Source organism: Phycodurus eques, chromosome 3 (genome assembly GCF_024500275.1).
Source record: "Phycodurus eques isolate BA_2022a chromosome 3, UOR_Pequ_1.1, whole genome shotgun sequence".
Lineage (NCBI taxonomy): Eukaryota > Metazoa > Chordata > Actinopteri > Syngnathiformes > Syngnathidae > Phycodurus > Phycodurus eques.
In genome coordinates, this window is record NC_084527.1 from 7,887,654 (window position 1) to 7,910,907 (window position 23,254).

The 23,254-nt window shown below is 40.2% G+C and overlaps 2 protein-coding genes across 2 annotated transcripts; one reads left to right on the plus strand and one right to left on the minus strand.

Annotated features, from left to right (window-relative positions):
* Positions 1 to 818: 818 nt before the first annotated feature.
* On the minus strand, positions 819 to 2,912 carry si:dkey-190g11.3 (uncharacterized protein LOC567059 homolog). The gene is given in 4 exon segments (XM_061671113.1): positions 819 to 940; positions 943 to 979; positions 2,376 to 2,516; positions 2,730 to 2,912. Coding segments are annotated over 4 exon segments (483 nt in total).
* Positions 2,913 to 7,115: 4,203 nt separating this feature from the next.
* On the plus strand, positions 7,116 to 21,521 carry rab3c (RAB3C, member RAS oncogene family). Its single transcript, XM_061671882.1, has 5 exons — positions 7,116 to 7,296; positions 9,338 to 9,562; positions 14,284 to 14,402; positions 17,856 to 17,980; positions 19,287 to 21,521. Exons 2-5 carry the CDS (start codon positions 9,338 to 9,340, stop codon positions 19,475 to 19,477), a joined length of 660 nt encoding a protein of 219 aa, XP_061527866.1. The 5' UTR covers positions 7,116 to 7,296; the 3' UTR covers positions 19,478 to 21,521.
* The last annotated feature ends 1,733 nt before the right edge of the window (positions 21,522 to 23,254 follow it).

Genomic DNA, 23,254 nt, shown 5'->3' on the forward strand with positions numbered 1-23,254 from the left:
TCCAAAATATTTTGTTGCATTTATATTATATAACACTCTAAAGCAATTTCTCATGGTTGTGACTGGATTTGATGTGCATCAGTAAACAAACAAACAAACAAAACAAAAACAACAACAAAAAAGAGAACAATCACAAATAAATTGACCTAGAATACTTTGAGCAAACAAAATATTTTAATATTTGTTAGTTTTAATATACATCTCTTGTACTGTATTTAGTCGTCCACAAGCAAATCAGCAGCAATACAGTCGTCTTGTCTGGAGTCAATGTAGCTGTTTGGAGCACTAGCTCCCCCTGGTTGCTGGTGTGCATGCAATGCAGTTTAACTCAGGTGAGTGCATACAGTATTTCTGTATTTTAATAAACTTCAGGCTGTTTTCTTCCATGGTGGATTTGTTTTTGTGTGCAACACCAGGCTAGAGGTTCATCTTCCCATGTTCCATATTGATTGTCTACTGAATATGTGCCCTGCACTTAGATCCAAACAGAGAAGACACTAAAATTACATATTTTTGTATTAGTGAAAGCTATTGCATCGCATAGTATTTAGAGTAAACCATAGAGATGTTTGAAATTCAATATGTTTAAGAAAAACAACACAATATATGCAATGCAAAAAAGCTAATCTGCCAATTTTTGGCACATTAAAGTACACATGCAAAAATGAAATGATTTTGTCTTAAATAAGGTGGTTGTTTCGTGCAGCACATTCAAAAATATTGCATAGATTCAGTCCCTGAAATCATCATCCTAATCTTATTTCATAACAGAGCATTGCACAAACTGAGGATCACCTAAGGGCACAGATTGACCTCACTCACAGTACTCGAGACTTTCCCCTCAGACCGGACCGCACGGTGCCGACGTCGTAGGCCCACGTCTGGTTGAGCATAGATTGATGCGGCCAGCCTGGGAAAGGATAGCGGCAAGCGACGACGCGCGAAGCTCTTTCAGCAGCTTCTCTCCGAGCGCCTCCATCTGTCCTCCGATCGGGTGAGGTCGCATCAGTCAAACTGCTACGTTAAGAAGAGCTTCGACTCACTGCTCAAAAAAAAAAAGAAAAGCCGGCACGTTGCTGGACTGTATAAATCAGTCTATGGGGAGAAAACAAATCAACAAAATGTTAATGAAAGAACCATACAAAAAAAAGTATGTACTGTACTGTACATGTATTTACAGTCAGGTCCATATATATCGGGAGTGTTACACAATTCTAATATTTTGGCCCTAAACACGACCGCAATAATTTTGAAGTGAAACAAAAACAAATTGTGCTGTAATTGCAGACTTTTAACTTGAGGGTATTTGCATTCAAATCAGGTGAACGGTGTAGGAATTACAACAGTTTGTATGTATGCCTCCTGCTTTTTAAGGAACCAAAAGCATTCAAACAAATTAACAATCATAATTCAATCTTTCACTTTTTGATCACTTGGTTGCAAATCCTTTGCAGTCAATTACAGTTTGAAGTGTGGAAGTGTGGATTTCATCCTGGTGATGCTCTGCCAGGCCTCTACTGCAACTGTTTTACAGAAGAGAAACCCCTCTCAACAACAACAACAAAAAAACCTTTACAACAGTTGTCCAGATCTATTAAACTCTCCAGGAGTTAGGTGCATGTGTGTCAAACACAATAATCAAGACAATACTTCACCAGAGTGAATACTGAGAATGTAAAGATGTAAACCATCGGTGAGCCTCAAAAACAGGAAGGCCAGATTACAGTTTGCCATACAACATCTTAAAAAAAAAAAAAACTTTGCAGTTTTGGAACACCCCATGGACAGAAGAGACAAAGATCAACTTGTACCTTGAGTGATGGGAAGAGAAACATATGGAGAAGGAAATGAACTGCTCATGATCCAAAACCTGATACAGCCACATTAGGGAACCCTGGTGGTGGTGGTGATTTTAATGTCTTGGCATGGGCATGTATGGCTGCCAATGGAACTGATTCCCTTGTATTTATTGATGATATGACTGCTGACAAAATCAGCAGGATACAATAAATACTGAAGTGTATCGGGCAATATTATCAGCTCATATTCAGCCATATGCTTCAGAATTCATTGGACAGCGCTTCACAGCACAGATGAACAATGACCCGAAGCACACTGCGTTACCAACCAGAGTTTTTTTTGTCCCATTACTTTTGGTCCCTCCAAATGTAGGAGGCAAAATCTCATTCTATCCGACTGAAATTTTCAATAAATATCCCTCATAATACAAAGAACGACAGTAAAATGCAACGGTAGTAAAAAAAAAAATAAAGCTCCACTGTTGTGGCATAAAAGGGATATATTGTAGATACCCTATTCTGCTTGACCAAACAGCAGAACAGGACAAGTAATTTATTATACATTTATGACTGTACCTTCCAAAAGTATTTTTTAACAAATGTAGCCTGGCTGGAAGGCACAGTGCTCCAACGGGCCTTTGACCTGACATATGCAACAAGAATGGAGTTGATCTCAAAGCCGGTGCACTTGAAACCAGCAGAGGAAGCAGCAAACACCTGAAGGATCACACAATTAAGATAGTTGCCATGGACACAACACAATGTGATCCTATATGTCACTTTTGGGGTGCAAATGATTGCGCTCCACAAATCCTGCCTGGAAACAAAGCGACAGCTGAAACGTGTGACATCACCAGGAAATGCAATAATACATGTGTGTGTCAAACAAAGCATGACACACTTCAAGTTTCGGCGGAGCTGCCTACCTACCACTCTCCCATCTTTCGATCCCAAATCTGCTAAGCGACCTGTTCGGCCCTCGAGCAGCTTCATGATGTTCAGGATTGCGCTATTCTGCCGTCCAACCCTCAGAGACTTGTCTCTTTTTTTTTTAAGGATGGTTGACAGGCTTTCAATTAGGTTGGGGTAAGGGGATGATGGTGCCCACTGCATGAGTTTTTCCCCCAATGGTATTTTTCGGCAGCATAGTATGGTGCTTTTTCTCGTCTTTAGAAATTATTTTAGAGGTCATTTAAACACCTTCAGGAACCCTAAAGGGACCAACTGTTTCACTCGGCATTATTCTGGCTCAAAACATCACTCAGCCAGATCCTTGCAGACTTTGCAGCCTAATTGGAACATGGTGGCCGTCCACCAACTAGCTAGAACTTTGGAAAGCAGTCTTCATGTATTTCTGAGCCCACTGCAAACGTTTCTCCTTGGGAGCATTGGTTAAGGGGGCCAAAATACAGCTTTATGAATGACTGCAGACTCCAGCGCTGAGAGGTTCTTGTGTTGCAGACACATCAGCAATTTAAGTTTTATTCTATTATACCGTGCTTAAGTTATATATATATATATATATATATATATATATATATATATATATATATATATATATATATATATATAAACTGGGACAGTCTTCACATATTTGCAGATTTAAATTTGATTTATAAAGTACTGCATGATTTGGCTCCAGCTCCTCTGGCTGAGTTCATCAGCCAAAGAAACAGCTCTGAGCGTGTCACTCGAGGCTCTGTCAGAGGTGACTGTCTCATTCCTCTGCGCAGGAGCACTTTCAGTAAGTCAGCCTGGTCAGTGAGGAGCGCTGGTGAGTGGAACTCAGTACCTGAGGAGGTTAAACTGCTTACAACATACAAGGCCTTCACAAAAAAACTGAAAATGTGGTTAGTTAACACCTATAGCTGCCAACACTAAAGGACAAGTATGTTATGTTTTTTTTTTTTTTTTTTGTTATGATCAAATGATTTGTGGTTTTATTCTCTCTTAATAGTAAGTCTTTATGTATCCTGTTTTATATTATATTGTCTTGTAGATGTATTTTACTGCTTTTTTACATCATGGCCAGGGGACTACAGATGAAAACTAGCCTTCTGGCTAATTCTGGCTTTTTTAACCATGTGTATTTCATGTGTTTTATGAAATGTCATTGTCCCCTTTCAAATAAACTGATTAATAATAATAATAATAATATATATATATATATATATATATATATATATGTATGTGTGTGTGTGTGTGTGTGTGTGTGTGTGTGTGTGTGTTACTTAAAACATCACTTATTGTGTATAAAGAAATACAATCAAGAAGACAGTCAAAAGACTGGGCCAAAGTGCTTTTTCTATTAGTGTCATTCTACTGACATTTTCGTTTGCTATATTTAGTGGATATGTAGCACCTATATCAGCTAATACAATAGCCACTTCTTTATCATACAGGTCGAGATTCCAAGAGGCATCTTATTATTATTATTATTATTTAGAAGTTTGAGAATGCAGCCCTATGGGGGGCACAAGGCAGTGCAAACTGTAGGCCGGTCCCAAGCCCGGGTAAATGCAGAGGGTTGCATCAGGAAGGGCATCCGGCTTAAAACTGAACCATGTGGTGGAAGCTGAGACAGGACGAGTGTTGTGCATCTTTTTGGGAAGAGGTGAGACAGGCTCTCGGTGGACAGGAGGAGCTTCCAGAAGACTGGACCACTGCAGCTAAGGTGATCAGAGAGGCAGGCAGGAGAGTACTTGGTGTATCTTCTGGAAGGAAAGGAGAGAAGGAGACTTGGTGGTGGAACCTCACAGTACATGAAATCATACAAGAAAAAAGGTTAGCTAAGAAGAAGTGGGACACTGAGAGGACTGAGGAGAGGCGAAAGGAATACATTGAGATGCGAGATATGGCAAAGGTAGAGGTGGCAAAGGCCAAACAAGAGGCATATGATGACATGTATGCCAGGTTGATCACTAAAGAAGGAGAAAATGATCTATACAAGTTGGCCAGACAGAGGGATCTAGATGGGAAGGATGTGCAGCAGGTTAGAGTGATTAAGGAGAGAGATGGAACTATGTTGACTGGTGCCAGCAGTGTGCTAGCTAGATGAAAAGAATTCTTCAAGGAGTTGATGAATGAGGAAAATGAGAAAGAAGGGAGAGTAGAAGAGGCAAGTGTGGTGGACCAGGAAGTGGCACTGATTAGTAAGGGGGAAGTTAGAAAGGCATTAAAGAGGATGAAAAATGGAAAGGCAGTTGGTCCTGATGACATTCCTGTGGAGGTATGGAAGCATCTAGGAGAGGTGGCTGTGGAGTTTTTGACCAGCTTGTTCAATAGAATTCAAGCGTGTGAGAAGATGCCTAAGGAATGGAGGAAAAGTGTGCTGGTGTACATTTTTAAGAACAAGGGTGATGTGCAGAGCTGTGGGAACTATAGAGGAATAAAGTTGATGAGCCACACAATGAAGTCATAGGAAAGAGTAGTGGAGGCCAGACTCAGGACAGAAGTGAGTATTTGCGAGCAACAGTATGGTTTCATGCCTAGAAAGAGTACCACAGATGCATTATTTGCCTTCAAGATGTTGATGGAAAAGTACAGAGAAGGTCAGAAGGAGCTACATTGTGTCTTTGTAGGTCTAGAGAAAGCCTATGGCAGAGTACCCAGAGAGGAACTGTGGTACTGCATGCGGAAGTCTGGAGTGGCAGAGAAGTATGTTAGAATAATACAGGACATGCACGAGGGCAGCAGAACAGCGGTGAGGTGGGCTGTCGGTGTGACAGACAAATTTAAGGTGAAGGTGGGACTGCATATGGAGGTGGCGGAAATGAAGATGTTGAGGTTCGCGCTCGGAGTGACCAGGTTGGATGAAATTAGAAACGAGCTCATCAGAGGGACAGCCAAGGTTAGATGTTTTGGACACAAAGTTAGAGAGAGCAGACTTCGATGATTTGAAAAAGTCCAGAGGAGAAATAGTGAGTATATTGGTAGAAGGATGATCAAGATGGAGCTGCCAGGCAAGAGAGCTTGAGGAAGACCAAAGAGAAGGTTGATGGATGTCGTGAGGGAAGACATGAGGGTAGTTGGTGTTCGAGAGGAGGATGCAGGAGATAAGCTTACATGGAAAATGATGACACGCTGTGGCGACCGCTAATGGGACAAGACCAAAGGAAAAGAAGAAGATTTAGAAGTTTGAGATGCATTACACTCCATTATAAGAGTTAAAACATAAGAAACCAGCCAATATGACTAATGCAATGGATGCAGACAGACAAGACAGCAGGAACCTATGATTTCAGACTGTCCCTGAAGGCAACACCGACTTCATCCGATTCTATGTCGAGATATACGTGTATGCAGTTATTAAGGGCAAATGAAAAATGTTTGTAAAATACATGCTTTGCATACATACTTTCGCACTATTTTTTATGTCGTAGTAGCTACATCTCATATAAGTTATCATAAGGGTTAAATTAGCTGAGTTGCAGCACTGTTGCTCTCATCTTGACAAGTCGATTGTTGTGGCAAAAAATGCAGAGGTCGCCACAGAGTACCTTTTGGACCCACAAAACCTTCTTCTTATATGTAAACAATTGCTCCTTTTTTATAGCGTGTTCTTCTTCCGGACAAATTTAGCACGTCACTTTTTTTTCAAATGTATTAATTAATTATATATATATTTTATTACAATTGATCTCCAAGACTGGCTGTAAGCTTAGCCAAAATGCAACAAAATTTTAAAAAGTGAACAGAAGCGCGCTACAAATGTGCATATTAAACATTAAAAACGACGGTAAACAAGCAGCTTTGTCAGTACACTCTATCGTACCTGCTGCTGGAGTGACTACTAGTACTAACTAGTACCCACTGACCAAGATACGTACCAGCCGACCTATAAGCAACCTCGCCCGGCCAGTCGTCCTATCACAGACGGCCTCAAGCGCCATAAGGACGGCCCCCACAAATACTTGACAGCCGAAGCCACCATAATAGTAGTTTTTAGCTTATGCAATCACGTATTATTCCGTTTTTGTACAGCTTTCGTTATCCAAACGACGACACAACGGACTTGTACGGGAAGGTAAGGAAGACACACGCTATAAAATACCACCGTGTAGTCGGGAGGCGATATTTATGACACGCGAGCGGTAAAAATCTAATTTATCATTTCTTTTCACCGCGTCGCCATCATAAATCACACAGCTGTTTACGCACGTACCGCGTTGCATGCTTGGAATAGTAGTCAACGCTCTGCTTTTTGGCTGTGGCCGCAGTTCCTCGTCGGAGTCGCCAGAAAAATACAACTCCCGTCAAGCTTAGCGGTAGATGACGTCAGAAGCGGGACGGAGGGAGGGGTGGGAGAGGAAAGAGAGAAGGCGGGAGGTGGCGGGACAGCTCCCTGGTGCTGAAATCGCTTCAGCACAGCCAACGAGCGACGCGGAGGGGAGGAGGAAGAAGAAGAAGACGAAAAAAACCCCAAAACAAACATTTCCTAAATCAAAGAAGGACAATTTGTACACAGACTGCACTCCAGTCCAGGCCTTGGAGACAGGTATGTTTGTCAGCATGTCTAGTAGCCTCATCTGTGAATGGTTCATCATTCGTCATAAAATGACCTCGGGGACAGATTGCTAGCATCAGCCTGTACACCCCCCCCCAACCCTCTAGCCTCCATCTCCTTCATTCCCACCACATTTTTTTTAACAACATTAATCATACATTATAACACGAGGTGTGTGTAAATGACAGCTCCTCTATGGTGTGCCCTTGCAAGTATATTTGTGTGTGTGTGTTTTTTTTTTTTTTTAAATAGAAGCAGGTTAAATGGATGCTCTATTTTTCAATTCTAAAATGATAGCAAGGCTGGTGTTTGACAGTAATGAATATGGTGCATTTTGACTGCACGGTTAACCTTGGAGCAACGATGACTGTGCCTGTGTGTTTGTCCTCTCAGGTGGATGGCTGCTGCTTACATAGAACGGAGGAGGTTAGACGTAGCGACAGATGGTTATAATAGTTGCAGTATGTCAAACATTTAGTTGGTGGCACTGCGTTAGGGGCAGGGGAGGAAGTGCCCCAGGTGATAACGCAGATGATACTATTTTTGGGGTGATGGATCATTGTGCTCAACAAATTCTGCAAAGCAAGAACTCGGAGTAATAGAGCGTAATATAGAGTAACAGAGTAATGTTGGGAGGAAAAAAAGTTGGAATGTTATGAAAATAAAGCAATAATATTGAAATGAACAATGCACCATGTTAGAAAAATGAAGCTAGAATATTAAGAAAAGTAAGTCATTGTCTTACTGGAATATGTTTATGTTCTTGTCGAAAACATCAGTGAGTTTAACAAGTGAATGCACGAAAGCAGGATGTGCGCAGGAAAAATAAATTTCTAAAACTAAAACGATCTAAGACGAAAGATCTAAAACGTTTTTCGCTACTAGCTAAAAAAAAAGTATCCATCCGTTTACCGTACCACTTTATCCTCACTAGGGTCGCGGGCGTGCTGGAGCCCATCCCAGCCATCTTCGGGTGAGAGGCAGGGTACACCCTGAACTGGTCGCCAGCCAATCGTAGGGCACATATAAACAAACAACCATTCGCGCACACATTCACACCTGTGGGCAACTTCGATCAACCGACCATGCATCTTTTTGGGATGTGGGAGGAAACCGGAGTGCCCGGAGAAAACTCACACAGGCACGGGGAGAACATGCAAACGCCACACAGGCGGGGCCGGGATTTGGACCCCGGTGCTCAGAACTGTGAGGCATATGTGCTAACCAGTCGTCCACCGTGAGGTGGACCAGAGGTTTAGTACAAATACTAGTTACAGCACACTGAAAAACGTAGCAGAATGCAACTGATCTGGCTGCATGTACTGAACTGTATTTTTTATTTTACTTTTATTGAACCACAAACAACATGGTGTGATTGTCAAGGAAGAAGCAGATTGCTGTAGCAGCTGTAGCCCGGAAAGGGGTAATAATTTTTTTTGTTTAATTTAAAAAGACTATTTGCATTAATTTCCCCCTTCATACACTGCAATGGTGTATTCCGGTGACAGAGACTCTTCATGCTTCGCTTTTTAGCCATCGGTACATATGAAATTCCAGATATAGTTAAGTTAAAATACTTCCAGATAAAATATATATTGTATATACTGTATTGTTACAGCTTGGTGGCAGCTGGCTGGATCTCGCTTCGTTCCCGTAAATGTTTGTTATGAAAAGTTCTTGCGATACAACATTGCATTTTTGATTGCAATTCAAATTTCGTATTGCAGCAAAACTAATGGCCGGACCGTCAGCTGTCATGAAAGCTAGTTGCAGGCAGCGGGCCTAAAAAAAAAGTATTATATTTAACTCGAATGACACTCAGACATGTGCCAAGGTTGAACTGCTTGCAAAAATGATTTGTGTTTGTCCATCTGTTTGCTACCAGGCCATTCCCTGGTAGATGGCGTAAGACTGAAGAGTAAAGTCATATCACGCCTAAAAATGTAGTCCCTTTCTAGCCTTCTCATGATGTTTCATGCTGAGTACCTCCTTAAATAGCTACCATCTCATCCTCTTTTCACTGTCGTTGCAGATGGCTGCCACTCAGGATGCGAAAGGCAAGGGCGAGGGCGGTGACCAAAACTTCGACTACATGTTCAAGCTGTTGATCATCGGCAACAGCAGCGTGGGAAAGACGTCCTTCCTGTTCCGCTACGCCGACGACGCCTTCACCTCGGCCTTCGTCAGCACAGTGGGCATCGACTTCAAAGTGAAGACGGTGTACAAAAACGACAAGAGGATCAAGCTGCAGATATGGGTACGAAATGTTCAAGCTTTGAACAAACCCCCCATCCCCCAGTCGTGCCTTATCATGGTCGGGATTGTACCCATTGATTTTAATCAACCAAAAAAGGTGGCGTTTTTTAAAGCTCTTGGCATAAGCGTTAAAGGCGACACCTCACACAGCCCTTTGTATCTGATCTTATCTTGCGTCCTCTGTTCTTATCTTCATCAATCAACCAAAAGATTTCTTTGAAAGGTCAGGTGCCTCATTTATCAGTCGTGCGTACACACAGAATTGTGTGTGAAACGTGCAAACAATAATATTCCCACACAAAATACGGGATTCGTAAAGTGCGAAAATTTACACACAGCTCTGACCGTGTGTACACACAGAACCTTGTGGTAGAACAGTGAAACTACATATGGAACACATCCAGCGCCTATCATCCCTGGGATTTGTGGCCACTGGGACTTTTTAGCGGGAGATTTAAGACATACTATGCGGCATTTTGCAACCAACACTAAGCCAAATCATGCCGGCAGTGTCGGATGCAAATATTTCTCTGGACCCAATTTACATCCAGTTCCCATACAAACATCACCAACAGAATGAAATTAAACAAGGGCTTCCCAAAAATATAGTTGGAGCCATAGATTGCACGCACATTTCAATTCAAGTACCATCACACAACCAATTCAGCTACGTGAACAGGAAAGGATTTCATTCATTTGGCTTGCAATACGAGGATCAATTATTGCACATCCTCCCCAAGTTAATTAAAAATAATTCTCGTCTGTGGGCCGCGTCAGGTTTGATCGCGCATGACTTACGATTTGAGAGATGACATTTTTGATGATCTGTAAATGGATTAAGTGGAAAAATCAAAGTAGCACACATGATACATACGTGTGAACCGCACTTTAGGGTCATGCTACAGTCATGGTGTATCAGGCTTGATATGCATGGACATTGTTCCCCATTTTTAAAAAGATCCGTAGTCAGTTGAGACTGGCTATGTTTTCCCAGTGACTCGAAACAGGATAAAATGGGAAGAAAATCCTGTAAAAATATCCAGCAGGGTGTGGCACATCCGCTCTGTTGTTGATTTAAAAAAAAGAAGTAATCTCCGGGTATCAAGCATTTTGTCTTTGTGCTTTGCCATTCATTGTAAATGGGGAGGCAGATGGAAGTCTGAACATTTCTGAGAGGAGACCAGTAAGTGTTAGCTTGGTGCCCAGCGGGAGGGGAAGAACACACACTGACACCTACCCGTGTGTGTGTGTTTGTGTGTGTGCGCGTGTGTGTCTGGGAGTGAAGATGATCTGAAGCTTTTTAATTAAGAGTTGCAGAAGCACATTGTGCCATTCTTTCTCTGTCACCTTCTTTCTCTTCCCTCTTTTCACCTTCACACCAGAGCTTAACATTCCTGTCGCGATTGTATTCTCTTGTTCTCGTTAGACTATTTTGCAGCAATTAGCCAACCCCTGACATTAAATTAGCTTTCAACAGCGTAGTGTCGGGATGTGTGCTGTTTCATTGCTATTAAGTGTCCTCTTTGCTTTCAAGGAACTGACCAGATGTCTTCTAATTGGACTCAGACTGAGCCGGTACTTGCAGTAAGCGTCTCGTGAACGTAATGGTTGCCAGATGATAGCGACTCATTGGATTTATGATTCAGCACAAGTCATAGGAGACAAATTCCATGTGTGTTTTTGACATATTTGGCAAATAAAGATGATTCTGATTCTGATAGGGACCGAGCCCGGCTGGGAATAGTGAAAAACTGAAGGTGACTGACACCCCCAAAAAATGTTTATGATTGCTTATGAGTAAATGAAGGGGGCACACTCCCCACTTTCTGAATCTGCCCTCCCCCCACTTTTATAAGCATTAAAACAATTCAATTCCTTTGTAACACCGGCAGAGTTAAAAAAATAAGCAGCCTGCAAAAAATACATTACAGTATCATAGCTTGTATCAATACATTACAGTATCATAGCTTGCTTGCTATATATAGTATTTTAATACAGAGACGTAAACATGATTAGTTTCTGCTCAAAATTTGTGTTCACTGCTTTGCGCATACTGTATTTTTCAAACTTCCATACTACAATAGAAAGAGCACTTGTGTACTTTAATGATCATATTTTGTTTTTTATACTACAGTGCTCCCTCGCCACTTCGCGCTTCACGTTTTGCGGCTTCAGTTCTTCGCGGGTTTTTCCAAAATATTCATTAAAAAAAAATAAATACAGCCATATCGGCAGCCATATTGCGGAAAGACGTGTTGTTTCATGTTGATGCGCGTGAGAGAAGGTTTCCCTGCATGCCAAACAAAGACATGAGTTGACTCAGAGGCTTTGTACATGCCCGTACTGTACGGGCACTCATACAAGGCGCGACATCGACCAATGAGAGCACGAGTGGCTTTATCCCGTGAGCTGATTGGCTGCGCATCATCGAAGCCTCACCCAGCATCTTCTCTCGTTGTGTCTCGCCAGTCTCGTCCACGCTGTTGTGTTCGCAATAACTTTTTTTGTTGAAGCGATCATTTTTCTGATTAGTTAAGCAAGCCCTTACAATGCCGCCGAAGCGTTGTGCCCCTGTGAAAAAGTGAAACTTTTAGATTTGATCAAAGAGGGCAGAAGTTATGCATCTGTGGCACGCCATTATGGCGTGAATGAATCTACAGTGCGGTACATCAAGAAATTAATTACAGTACAATAAATGTTAATTACTGTATAAGGTTTTAAAATTAAAGATTTCAGTAAATATGTGTACTGTTGTAATCTTTGTCTCAAATGTGTAAAGTATAAATACTTTTTACATATTTTAAACATTCTGGTACCCACATACACATCCATGAAAATTCCCAGGGGGGCAAATCAAATCCTACTTCGCGGGTTTTCACCTTTCGCGGGGGGTTCTGGTCCCCATTAACTGTGAAAAACGAGGGAACACTGTACTGTATATTTCAATATTTTAATTGTTTGCTGAAACCACATTTACGCTTGTAAACGTACTTGTGTACTTTACTGATCATTTTTTGTTTTTCATACTATATTTCAACATTTAAATTATTGGCTGAAACCATGTTCACATTTATGTTCAGAATGAGCACGTTGGACTGCTTATTATTTGCCTTTTTACTTCCCCATGTTCACATATGCTTATTGTGGTGATAAAAAAAACAAACGAACATATATTTGGGAATTATTGACCCTTGTCTAGGCTATTGAGGTTTTGGTGGGCTTCAGAGGATTTTCATAATTCAAATTGTGACTGGCACTGTATACATCCTTGTCTTGTCTAATTTATTGTAGATTTTTGGCCACTATGGAGAGGAGTAGTTGAATGGTAGAGGATGATCATTTGCTCATAACATTTGTCTTATTCCTGAACAGTTTGCCCCACCTACTTTTGAAATGATGGCTACATTCCTGTAATTTTCTATATTAATAGTTTCAACCATAAATATACCGTAGTCCAAACTATGTGCAACTCCAGCCTCTGGCACTTGGATTTTTTCTCTTCTTCCTTCTTATTTGATCTTATGTCTTGTTGTAGTTAAATTTCACAAGAATTGAGATTTATTGGGCTAATGTGGGACCTTGAGTGTCAAGTTTGGTGCCATACCATGTGTAAATGTATGTTGGTATGACAATTAAAGTCCTCGAATGAGCCCATAACCGTTTAATATCATTGCAAACTCATCTTACAACATTACCCTTAAAAATAAATAACTCCGCCCACTCGTTCTCCACTTGATGGTGTCAGCTGTTTGCATTGATTTCCTGTGAGCGTCAAGCCCAGCTTTTCATTGAGCTCTGATTTGCACAACTCAGCAGTTGTTGCTGTTTTTTTTTTTATTCCAGTCATGCTCATTTTTTAAATGAGAGAAAAAAAAAATCACTGGAGAAGTGCACTCAGCTATTCTCGAATGAATCTCAGGGAAAACCAGTGGTACCATCTTGTACAATCTAGCAACAGAAACAATTGTCTATGGCGCTTTTTAAACAGCCTGAGTGTGTGTGTGTTTTTGTGCGTGTCATTGTAAGCGGTTAAAAGGTCGCCGCTGTGTGTGTGTGCGCGTGTGTCGGCAAGCACAATGTCTGCAGAGTGAAGGTCAGAGTAGGCCTCCAGCTACAGCGAGCGCACCGTGGTCATAGCTATGCGCACGCCGACGGAGAGCAAAGCGTGTTTAAGCGGCGCCAAGTGGAGCAGCCAAAAAAATGTCCTCCATCATGATTCACAGACAGACGCGACCCGCAATACACACTTTGCTGTGGGCGGAACAAACTGCCCAGCGCAAACGGCAGGCCTCGTGTTGTCGTTATGTAACTCATGGATAAACAGGTTGAGGAGTAAACAAATAGCACTAGCCCACACGTCCTCCTCTAATACAATCAAGAACATCAAAGCGTCATCATTAGCATTTTCATTGAGATTTCCGTGCAAAAAGGTGCAATGGCGGGCATTCGTTTCCATGGTGATTTTGCATTTTGTGTTCTGATTTTCCTCTCAGCAGATTTTCTACCAGCTACACAACAAGTACTTTTTACTAGTTTCCTATCTCGTTTTGTTAGCAGTTTGTTTGCATCCTATGTGGTTCATGCGCTCTTGTAATCAGATTGTCACGGTGTCGACAGTCGTGTATGCACATGACAGTGAACAGAGCGTGCATGCTTCTGTGTGTGTGTGTGTGTGTGTGTGTGTGTGTGTGTGTGTGTGTGTGTGTGTGTGTGTGTGTGTAGGACACAGCAGGCCAGGAACGTTACAGGACCATCACCACGGCCTACTACCGCGGCGCCATGGGCTTCATCCTCATGTATGACATCACCAACGAGGAATCCTTCGGCGCCGTGCAGGACTGGTAAGTCACTGTTATCTCGTCTTTCATTTTCGGGCTATCATCTTGTTGGAAAATTTAAGACAGAAATAGCCACAGTACTTAAGCGGGCTTGATGTGTATGTAGGCGCAATAGACTTCAAGAGCTCTCAAGTAGTGTTGTGTCAGTGTCTAAATTGGGCCATATTCAACCATCTTTAGAAACCAGGTTTCTGGGTGGTCATTCTGCGCTGGGCATGTGACACTTCCTCGTAAACAGTAATAATGTCTTAACCTCAGATTGGGGAGAGAGAACTAACCATATTAAATCACAAAGACACCTTAATGGACCTAAAACATACGATCAAGACAAATGGCTAATAAAAACATCCCTGCATCCGTTCTCGATAGCACTTGTGCTCATCTGGTTTGAGAATGAGCTGACTTTGGGCGAGAAGCGGGCTACACCCTGGATTGGCCGCTAGTCAATTGCAAGGCAAACAACCATTTACACACACATTCACACTTGTGGAAAAGCTTTAGTCTTGAATTAACCTAAATTGCATGTTTTGGGATGTGGGAGGCAGCCAGAGTACCCAGAGAAAAACCCACGCAAGTGCGGGGGCAACATGCAAACTCCACACAGGAACCCCAGAACTGAGATTAGAAACCATGGGATAAAGATTTACAGTATATACTATATCGCTGGGTCACTGTGCTGCCTATTAAAACCAAACAAAAAACACTTTGGGACTAGTGATTCTCAAACGTTTTACACTAACATCTTAAAAAATACTTGAAAAAAATGAACAGTTTTAAAGATTAACTGCACATGTATTGTACTGTTCTTAAAAGTTTAATATGTCTGATCTCTGTTTAAAAAGGAGTTTGGAGATGTGAAGCTCACTTCAGCAACTTTAGTTTATTTGTCATATTCATGTAGAAAGTACAATGTACATTCCAGTGAAATGAAGCACGTTGTGCCCTGGTACTCTTTCACTCCAATGTTAACAGCTGACTAATAAATAAATAAAGCACCTGGCATTCTTTCAATTCCGAGCTAACAGCAAAGGACTTACAGTATATTGAAAGTAGAACAACTACGGCATGACCATACGTGTGGTTACTTGTTTTCAGTTTCAAACAGCATAACATCGACAACTAGGCTGAAGCTGAAGTGTTAAACATTAGGGGTTCCACTGGCCTATTGGATTATTCTATGTTCTGTAATCTATACACATGATTTCGGAGGAACAATTGTATTGCACATGCAAACACGCAATGGACAAGAAAACTAAAAATCAGTAAATCAATTCATTGTATATTTTAGATATTTTTTATTTTTATTTTTTTAATGGGATGGGAAAAAGGCAGCACGGTAGAGTAGTGGTTAGCACATCTGCTTCTGAGTTCTAAGATTCGATAACTTGTAATGATAATTAATATAATAAAATAACTAATTCATTAAATATAAATAAAATAAAATAATAAGATAACTTCCTGTGTGGAGTTTGCATGTACTCCTTGTGCTTGCATGTTTTTTTTTTTTTTTTTAACGGGGTACTCCGGGTGCCTCCCACGTTCCAAAAACATCCGTGTTGGGTTCATTGAAGACTTTAAATTGTCCATTTGTGTGACTGTTAGTGTTTGTCTCTATGTGTCCTACGACTGGCTGGCGACCAGTACTTCTTTACTCGACCTCTTGAGATGGTTTTCAACCAAACGTGAGCCCAAGACTAAACATAAAATACTCAAACATGACTGAACTGCCGCATTCTTTTGTGATTTACTATGTATTACATTCCCTTCTTTTAGTACATTACATTGGATTTCATATAGTAATACAGTCTGCACCCTCTCCTCCCATCTTCCATTGCACTGTGTGACATCAAGCAAAAAAAGAAAAGGATCACCATGGCAACCGTTCTTTCCTCAGCTGCTCCTGAATTTAACCGTGTGAAGTCTTCACATCCTCTCTGTGACATGCACATATTCTTAGTCTAGTGCCGCCGCTCCATTTCATGCACACAGATGCTTTTTCTAAGTGAGTTTCATCTTACACAGCTCTACGAACACATACACAGCACGTCGGGCCGCCTCGGTCGCTCTCTCGCTCTCCGGTTTGTCGGAGGCCGCAGTGTGTTCGCTGGCCTACTTTTCAGTCGGGCTGCAGCACCACAGGAGATATTTGCTCCTTAAGCTCTTTCTCTCAATGCGCCTGACTGAGTCACAGGGACTGTTGTGCACACACACACACACACACACACCCACTGACGCATTGTTTGGCTGCGGGGCCTTTTAACGATCAAGTACAGTGGAACCGCTGATGTCAAAGCCTCCGAAAGCGGTACAATTTTGGAGTTCAACTAAAGTTTTCAGGGGAAAGAAAATGCTTCCTTAGTGAAGTAAACCAAGAAATATAAGTAAATAAATATCAATGACATACCCAAATTAATTTTACGAAGTAGATGCTGACATATAAACACTTATTATACAACAGTAATTTATAGCAATACCTATAGAACACCACGAGGTGACAGTTTCACAGTTCCCTCTCCAATTTTAATTTATTTTAGTTTTATTAGGCAGTCATTGACTTTCCCTTACACCCGTATGGCAGTTTGGAAACTGGTTTTAAAAAAAAAAAAAAAAAAAAAAAAGAAGAAAACTAAACATGATTTTATGATGGTGATCGTTTGACCCTGGAATTGATGTTCCATTGTGTCAAGGTTTTAGAGTTGAGAATAAAATTAGCATTCAAAAATGTTTTAAGATGTGAGCAACCCCACACATGCTGAGGGAAATATCGGCAAGTGTGTGCTGAACTCAAGATGACCAACACACACATCGTCACAGACAATCGTGACAGTTGCTTATCTAGTAACTAAATTTCGGTTGTAAACTCTTCCTGTCGTCATTTTTACTGTGGTGAATGAGTTGGGAGACACTTTATGAAAGAAATTCAGATTAGGGAGGGAAGAAAATGCACAACACAGCCCACACCACAGGATAATCGCTCAGGATAATCTTAGAGCTCTATTGATAATCGAACCTTTGCTGACTTTGATCTGAAGGGAGGCAAAATGCTCAAATTCGCCCCGATTATCTAACCCACCTTATTGACTAGCATCCTTCTCCACTGTAAACATCTCGACTTGTAGCATGTCCGCAAAGACAATATGAAATGCAAATTAGCCTCAATGTTTGCAGAAGTCGTGATAACGACAAAAAAAAACAATGAACCTACAAATGAGTGCATGACTTCAGCCCAGAACAGCACTTGACCCACTTTCCTTTCCCTACCAGCAGTGATTCACACAAGAAACTGACCAACAAACGATGATGCAATCTCGACTTATGACCCGTCCAAATGGCGGAGCAACTTTACAACCTGTCCATTCTCTGTTAGTGCTGAAAGGATTCTGCGCAATCTGGTGACCCAAATACAACTTGTCTTTGTGGTTTGACCGAAGCGTGTTCTTGTGTTGTTATGTTCAGGTCGACCCAGATAAAAACATACTCGTGGGATAATGCACAAGTGGTGCTGGCTGGTAATAAATGTGATATGGGAGAGGAACGAGTGGTGTCAGTGGATAGCGGCAGGCTGTTGGCGGAACAGCTGGGTAAGTGTGAGAAAAACCTTATTTGGGTGGTGCACTGTGAACTAAACTACAAAATAGGTGTGAGTTGTACTATCAGCTAGATTTATCTGAATTTATTGGTTAAAACAGATGCAGAAAACGTATGTCAGGAAATGCTAATGTAATATAAAAACAGTGTAAAGACTACATAAAATATGTATCTACGGCGGATAGCACAGCAAGTGTGTGAGTTAGCTAATGCAAAATGGTACTTTAACAAGAAAGCACTAAAAGAGTATAAATAATATACTATATTCATTTGTATGTATTGGTTACAGCGAATATCACAGAAAGTCTGCGTGAGGAAATGCAAATAAAACAAACGCTAATGTAAACCTGAAACAATAAAACGGTATAAAGACTATATAATTGTATTTGTTGGTCACAGCAGATATCACAGAAAGTCTGTAAAGAAATGCTAAGTATGTAGGTAACTTTAAAAAACTAAACCAGGATAAGACTATAGAAAGTATATATTGATCTGTATTTACTGGTGAGAGCAGCTATCACAGAATGTGTGTATAAGGTAATGCTAAAGGATAATGTAACACAAACAATAAAACAGTATGAAGACTATAGAAACTATATTTGTGTGTATTTCTCGCAGCAGATATTGCAGGAAGTGTGCCTGCAGCAAATGCTAATACTAAATGCCAATGAAACACTAAAGCACTAAAACAGTAGAAAGAGTATACTATCTTAATCCGTATTTATTGGTTACAGCACTGTATGTGTGCGTGTAAGAAAATGCTAATGGTAAATGCTAATGCAATGTTACAACACTAAAGCAATACCGGTGTAGACACTATATATGAACGTTATTGATATTTGCTGGTTACAGTAGAAATTGCAGAAAATGTTTTGTCAGGAAATGCTCATGCTAAAGCACTAAAAGAGTATAAGGACTACATACTATATACAGAAAACTATATTTATCTATATGTATTTATTTTTTGGGTAACAGCACATATGTCGAAAAGTGTGAGTCAGAAAATGCTGATGCAAAATGCTAATAAAACAAAAGCACATGAGGAAATGCTAATGCTGAATGCTAATGTTGCGATAGAGCACTAAAACATTATAAGGACTATTCTAGCTGTATATATTTATTGGGTACAGGAGATATTAAAGAACGTGTGCGTAAGAAATGCTAATGCTAAATGCTAAAAATACACGGGTATCAACTATACAGTATCGACCTGTATTTGTTGGTTGCAAAAGCGTGTGTCAAGGAAACGCTAACGCTAAATGCTAATGTACCAATTTCTCGTGAAATGCTCCAACAAAGGATTTGAGTTCTTCGAGACCAGCGCCAAGGACAACATCAACGTCAAGCAGACCTTCGAGCGCCTCGTGGACCTCATTTGCGACAAGATGTCCGACAGCTTGGACGGCGACCCGGCCGTCACCGCAGGAGCGCCCACCGCCAAACTGACGGACAGTGCTCCGCCCCTCCAGCAGCCCGCCTGCAACTGTTAGTTCTACTTCCTGCAACGTGTTTATGTCGTCCCACCGCCCCCAAACGCCTCTCCCCTCGCCATCTGGACCGTTTAGTGGTAGAGTTACTAAAATGCTGTCGTACTAGCGCCTAACCTTTGTCACCTTCTAACACGAGCAAATAAGAAGTTACAGGATGTGCACCTAGCGACACCGTCGCTAACCTCCATGTTTGTAGTCCACTTCGTTGTGAAGCATCCAAACTAAACCTAAAACCTTAGTGATTATGTTGTGTAACTTTTATTTAAAGGAGACATATTATGCAAATGCTTTCACAATCTTAAACAGTTCCTGGCTCTCTTAATAAATTACTTTCTGACATTCTTCTGTCAAAATACACAAAGGACAAATAAATACAGCACACTTCATATTACTGAATACTTAATATCATTTTTGGGGGGGGGGGGGGGGCCTCTCTTATGCAAATGTGGAGTATGGCTTTCGTTACCATGATGACCGGGGGTTGAAACTAGGGTGTTGTGATGAAGTGCGCTGCTACTCAGTGTTGCCAATTTATCAAGTTTGTTGCTATATTTAGTCGAAATTAGTGAATTTCGACTGAATTTTCACCTGTGAAGGCAGCACTTCATCGGCCTCATGCAGATTCCGAATCCAGATTTTATTTGTATTTTTTTAAACTATCATGATGACTACGGGCGGAGCTAGGGCATCGCAACGGCTACTCAGTGTTACCAGCTTAAACAACAAAACTAAACATTTGATTGCATTTTCACTCACGGAGGCAGCACTTGACCACCAAGCCGTGGAATTCGACTTTGTCAATCAGTGTACTGGTCAACAACTTAGTCAAACATTGGAGTATGCGCTAGTTATCAGACGCTAACGATGATAACGATGTTAATGTATTTCAAGCTGTGGTTTCAGTGAAATCTCCATAATATGTCCCCTTTAAATCTTAGGATGCCAAATAGGGCGCTCCTTGAGGAGCTTGTGTGTGTGTTTGTGAATGAACTTTTGAGGGGATTTTAAGGTGTTAAAAAAAAAAAGTGGCCTTTTAGCATCTCCGACACGGCCTCAGTCCTGTTTTTATTTGTTATTTATTTATTCGTCCTCCAGCGAGGCCCTTTTACACGAGCTTCCGCATCGCACTGAAAACAAACAAAAAAAGCCAATCACGCGTTCAGCTTAAAAAGACAAGACGTGCGTTGGCGTTTTTGATCTCACAACTGTGACACAGCACAGGAAGTAAATGTACTATTTAACGTGTATGGATGGAGGGGAATTGACAGCCATAGTTTCCTTTGGGAGTCAGCACGCTAATAGAGCAACAGCTCCTACTAGTGGGCGCCGAGGGCACTGCAACAGTGAGCTGTGTCCAATTGTAGCTTATTTGAATATCCTTGGCCTTTTTGGTTCTGTTGGAACACTTGCAATCATGGAAATATTTGTGCCAAAAGAAAAGTATAAAAAAAAAAAAAAAACAAAAAAAAAAAACACTCCCTTTAGCTTCGTTTGTTTGTTGTGTCGTCAACGAAATAACAGCAGGAAAATGCATGACCTTGAAAGTAGATTTATATCCCAGTATAAATAAAATAAGTGTATATATAAATATATATTAATGCTACGTTAACAGATTAAAAAAAAAAGCATGCTTGCGGCGCTCGCCGTGACGTGCAAATGGGCCAATAAGTGCAATATTTTATGGCTTTAAAAAGCCTGTAAATAGTCTCTCCATCACTATGACTGCAGTGTGTACGTGTGTGTGTGTGTGCCATATTGTTTATGTAAACATTTTTGTAAGAAAAAAAAGGAGATGGTGTCCCCGCTACATGTCAATCATGTCAAACTGCAGTGTTGTCGTAAAGGGATCAATTAGATCTTGTGTGTCTGTGTGTGTGTGACAGAGTTTGTGTGATGTTGTTTGCGGTTGATGCCATGAAATAAGACATAAATGTCGATCTCAAGTGAAAATATCCATTTTGGAGCAGGGTGATTTGCATAATAGTGACTGGATATGCGAGAAGGTTGTGTTTGAGATGGTAGGAAATAAAATCAACTCTATGTTGCCGTGTGTTCATTTGCTTTGTGGTGTCAGAACATCTTTGACTGGGCCTCCAATTTCAGTGCCAAATCTCCAACGCCACCTAGTGATGAGCCGCAACACAGCTCTTCCTTTCGTGTGCTTGCAATTTGCATTTTGGAACCTGCTGAACGTGTAAATTTGCTCAGTAACAATTTATTGATAATGGTAATACACATAATATTATTAAAACAGTTAAGCAGTACTGCATGCATAGCTACTTGCAGATATATATTTGTTGCTGAAACACAAAATTTATGAACAGTTAATATATTTTTGACTGAGAATCTTTACACTGCATCAATTCATAAAATTTGTTTTAAAATCAATTAAAAAAAAATTCTAAATATATATATATATATATTATTGATCGTTTGTTTTTAACATGACTATTTTATAAAATATTTTATATTTTAGAATATTTTATATTTTATAAAATGTGTAAATTTATTTGTAAAAAGGTTTTGTTTTTTTATTCTCATAGTATAATTTATTTAAAAATGGATAGTGTCATTAATTTAAAATGCTTTTTTGAAAATTTGATGTGAAATTTCCTTTTTTTTTTAAACAAATGTCATTTGTGAAAAAAGATTAATTTAATTTGATAGTGTATTATTTTAAAATAGTGTAACTTATTAAAAAAAATATAATTTTATTGAAAAAAAGTGTAATGTGTAATTGTTTTTAAATGAGCACCAAGAAGACAGTTAAACTTGACTATATAGAGGATAGGGTTGCACGATATTGGCCAAAAAATTACATGGTATTTTTTTTTTTTTTTTTTTTAAACCTGCAATATGTTGGGAAAGTTCATTTTCTATGCAAACTAGTTCAAAGTTCAGTTCATCGTTCCAAAAATGAACTACTTCAGTTCATCGTTCATAATTCTAAAATTTGAACTAAATTCACCGGTCAAACGTTTTGCTTGAATTGTGTGTGTGTTTTTTAAAATTAGGAATTAAAAGATAAACAGGACTTTTGTCCTTGTCCAAACAAAAACACACAACACAGTACGACAGGAACGATGGTGAAAGGACATTGATAACTTTGCATTCCTCGCAGCTCTGGCTGACTACAGAATATTAACAAAATAATTGATCTACTCTCATATTACAAAACAAAATGAATGACTTATTACCACAGTGTGATCCTACAGTGTTTTAACGAAAGCATGCTGATACAAATACTTTTCCTAGTAATCCATTTTTACAATGATGTCCTGTATTACAAAAGAACACATTCAATCGCATTTACGCAGTGTCCCTGAACGCACCTCGCGCACTCACGCAGCTACCACGTGCTTGCCTAGTTTCATTCTGAGGAGCGAAATAGGAAATGCAGCAGGTATACATTCTTTCTATGAGCATGTCCGAACAGGTCCCTCTGCTGGTCACTTTGAATATTACAATTGATTGTTTATTACAGTACACCAACATCGCAGCAGACCCTGCGATGTGACCATTGCGTACATCGCAATCAACAAGTTAAATATATATATATATATATATATATATATATATATATATATATATATACACATCTAGTACAGCCCTATTAGAGAAAGTAAAAGTTGTAACAACGATTAGATTAGGCAGAATCAACCCATGCTTTTATTTAATCCATTGCATATAAAAACACTTTTTTCATTCTTTTTTTTTTTTTTCCATTTTTTTATCCATAAAGTTGTATGCTCTACAGTGCTATCCAATAGACTGCAA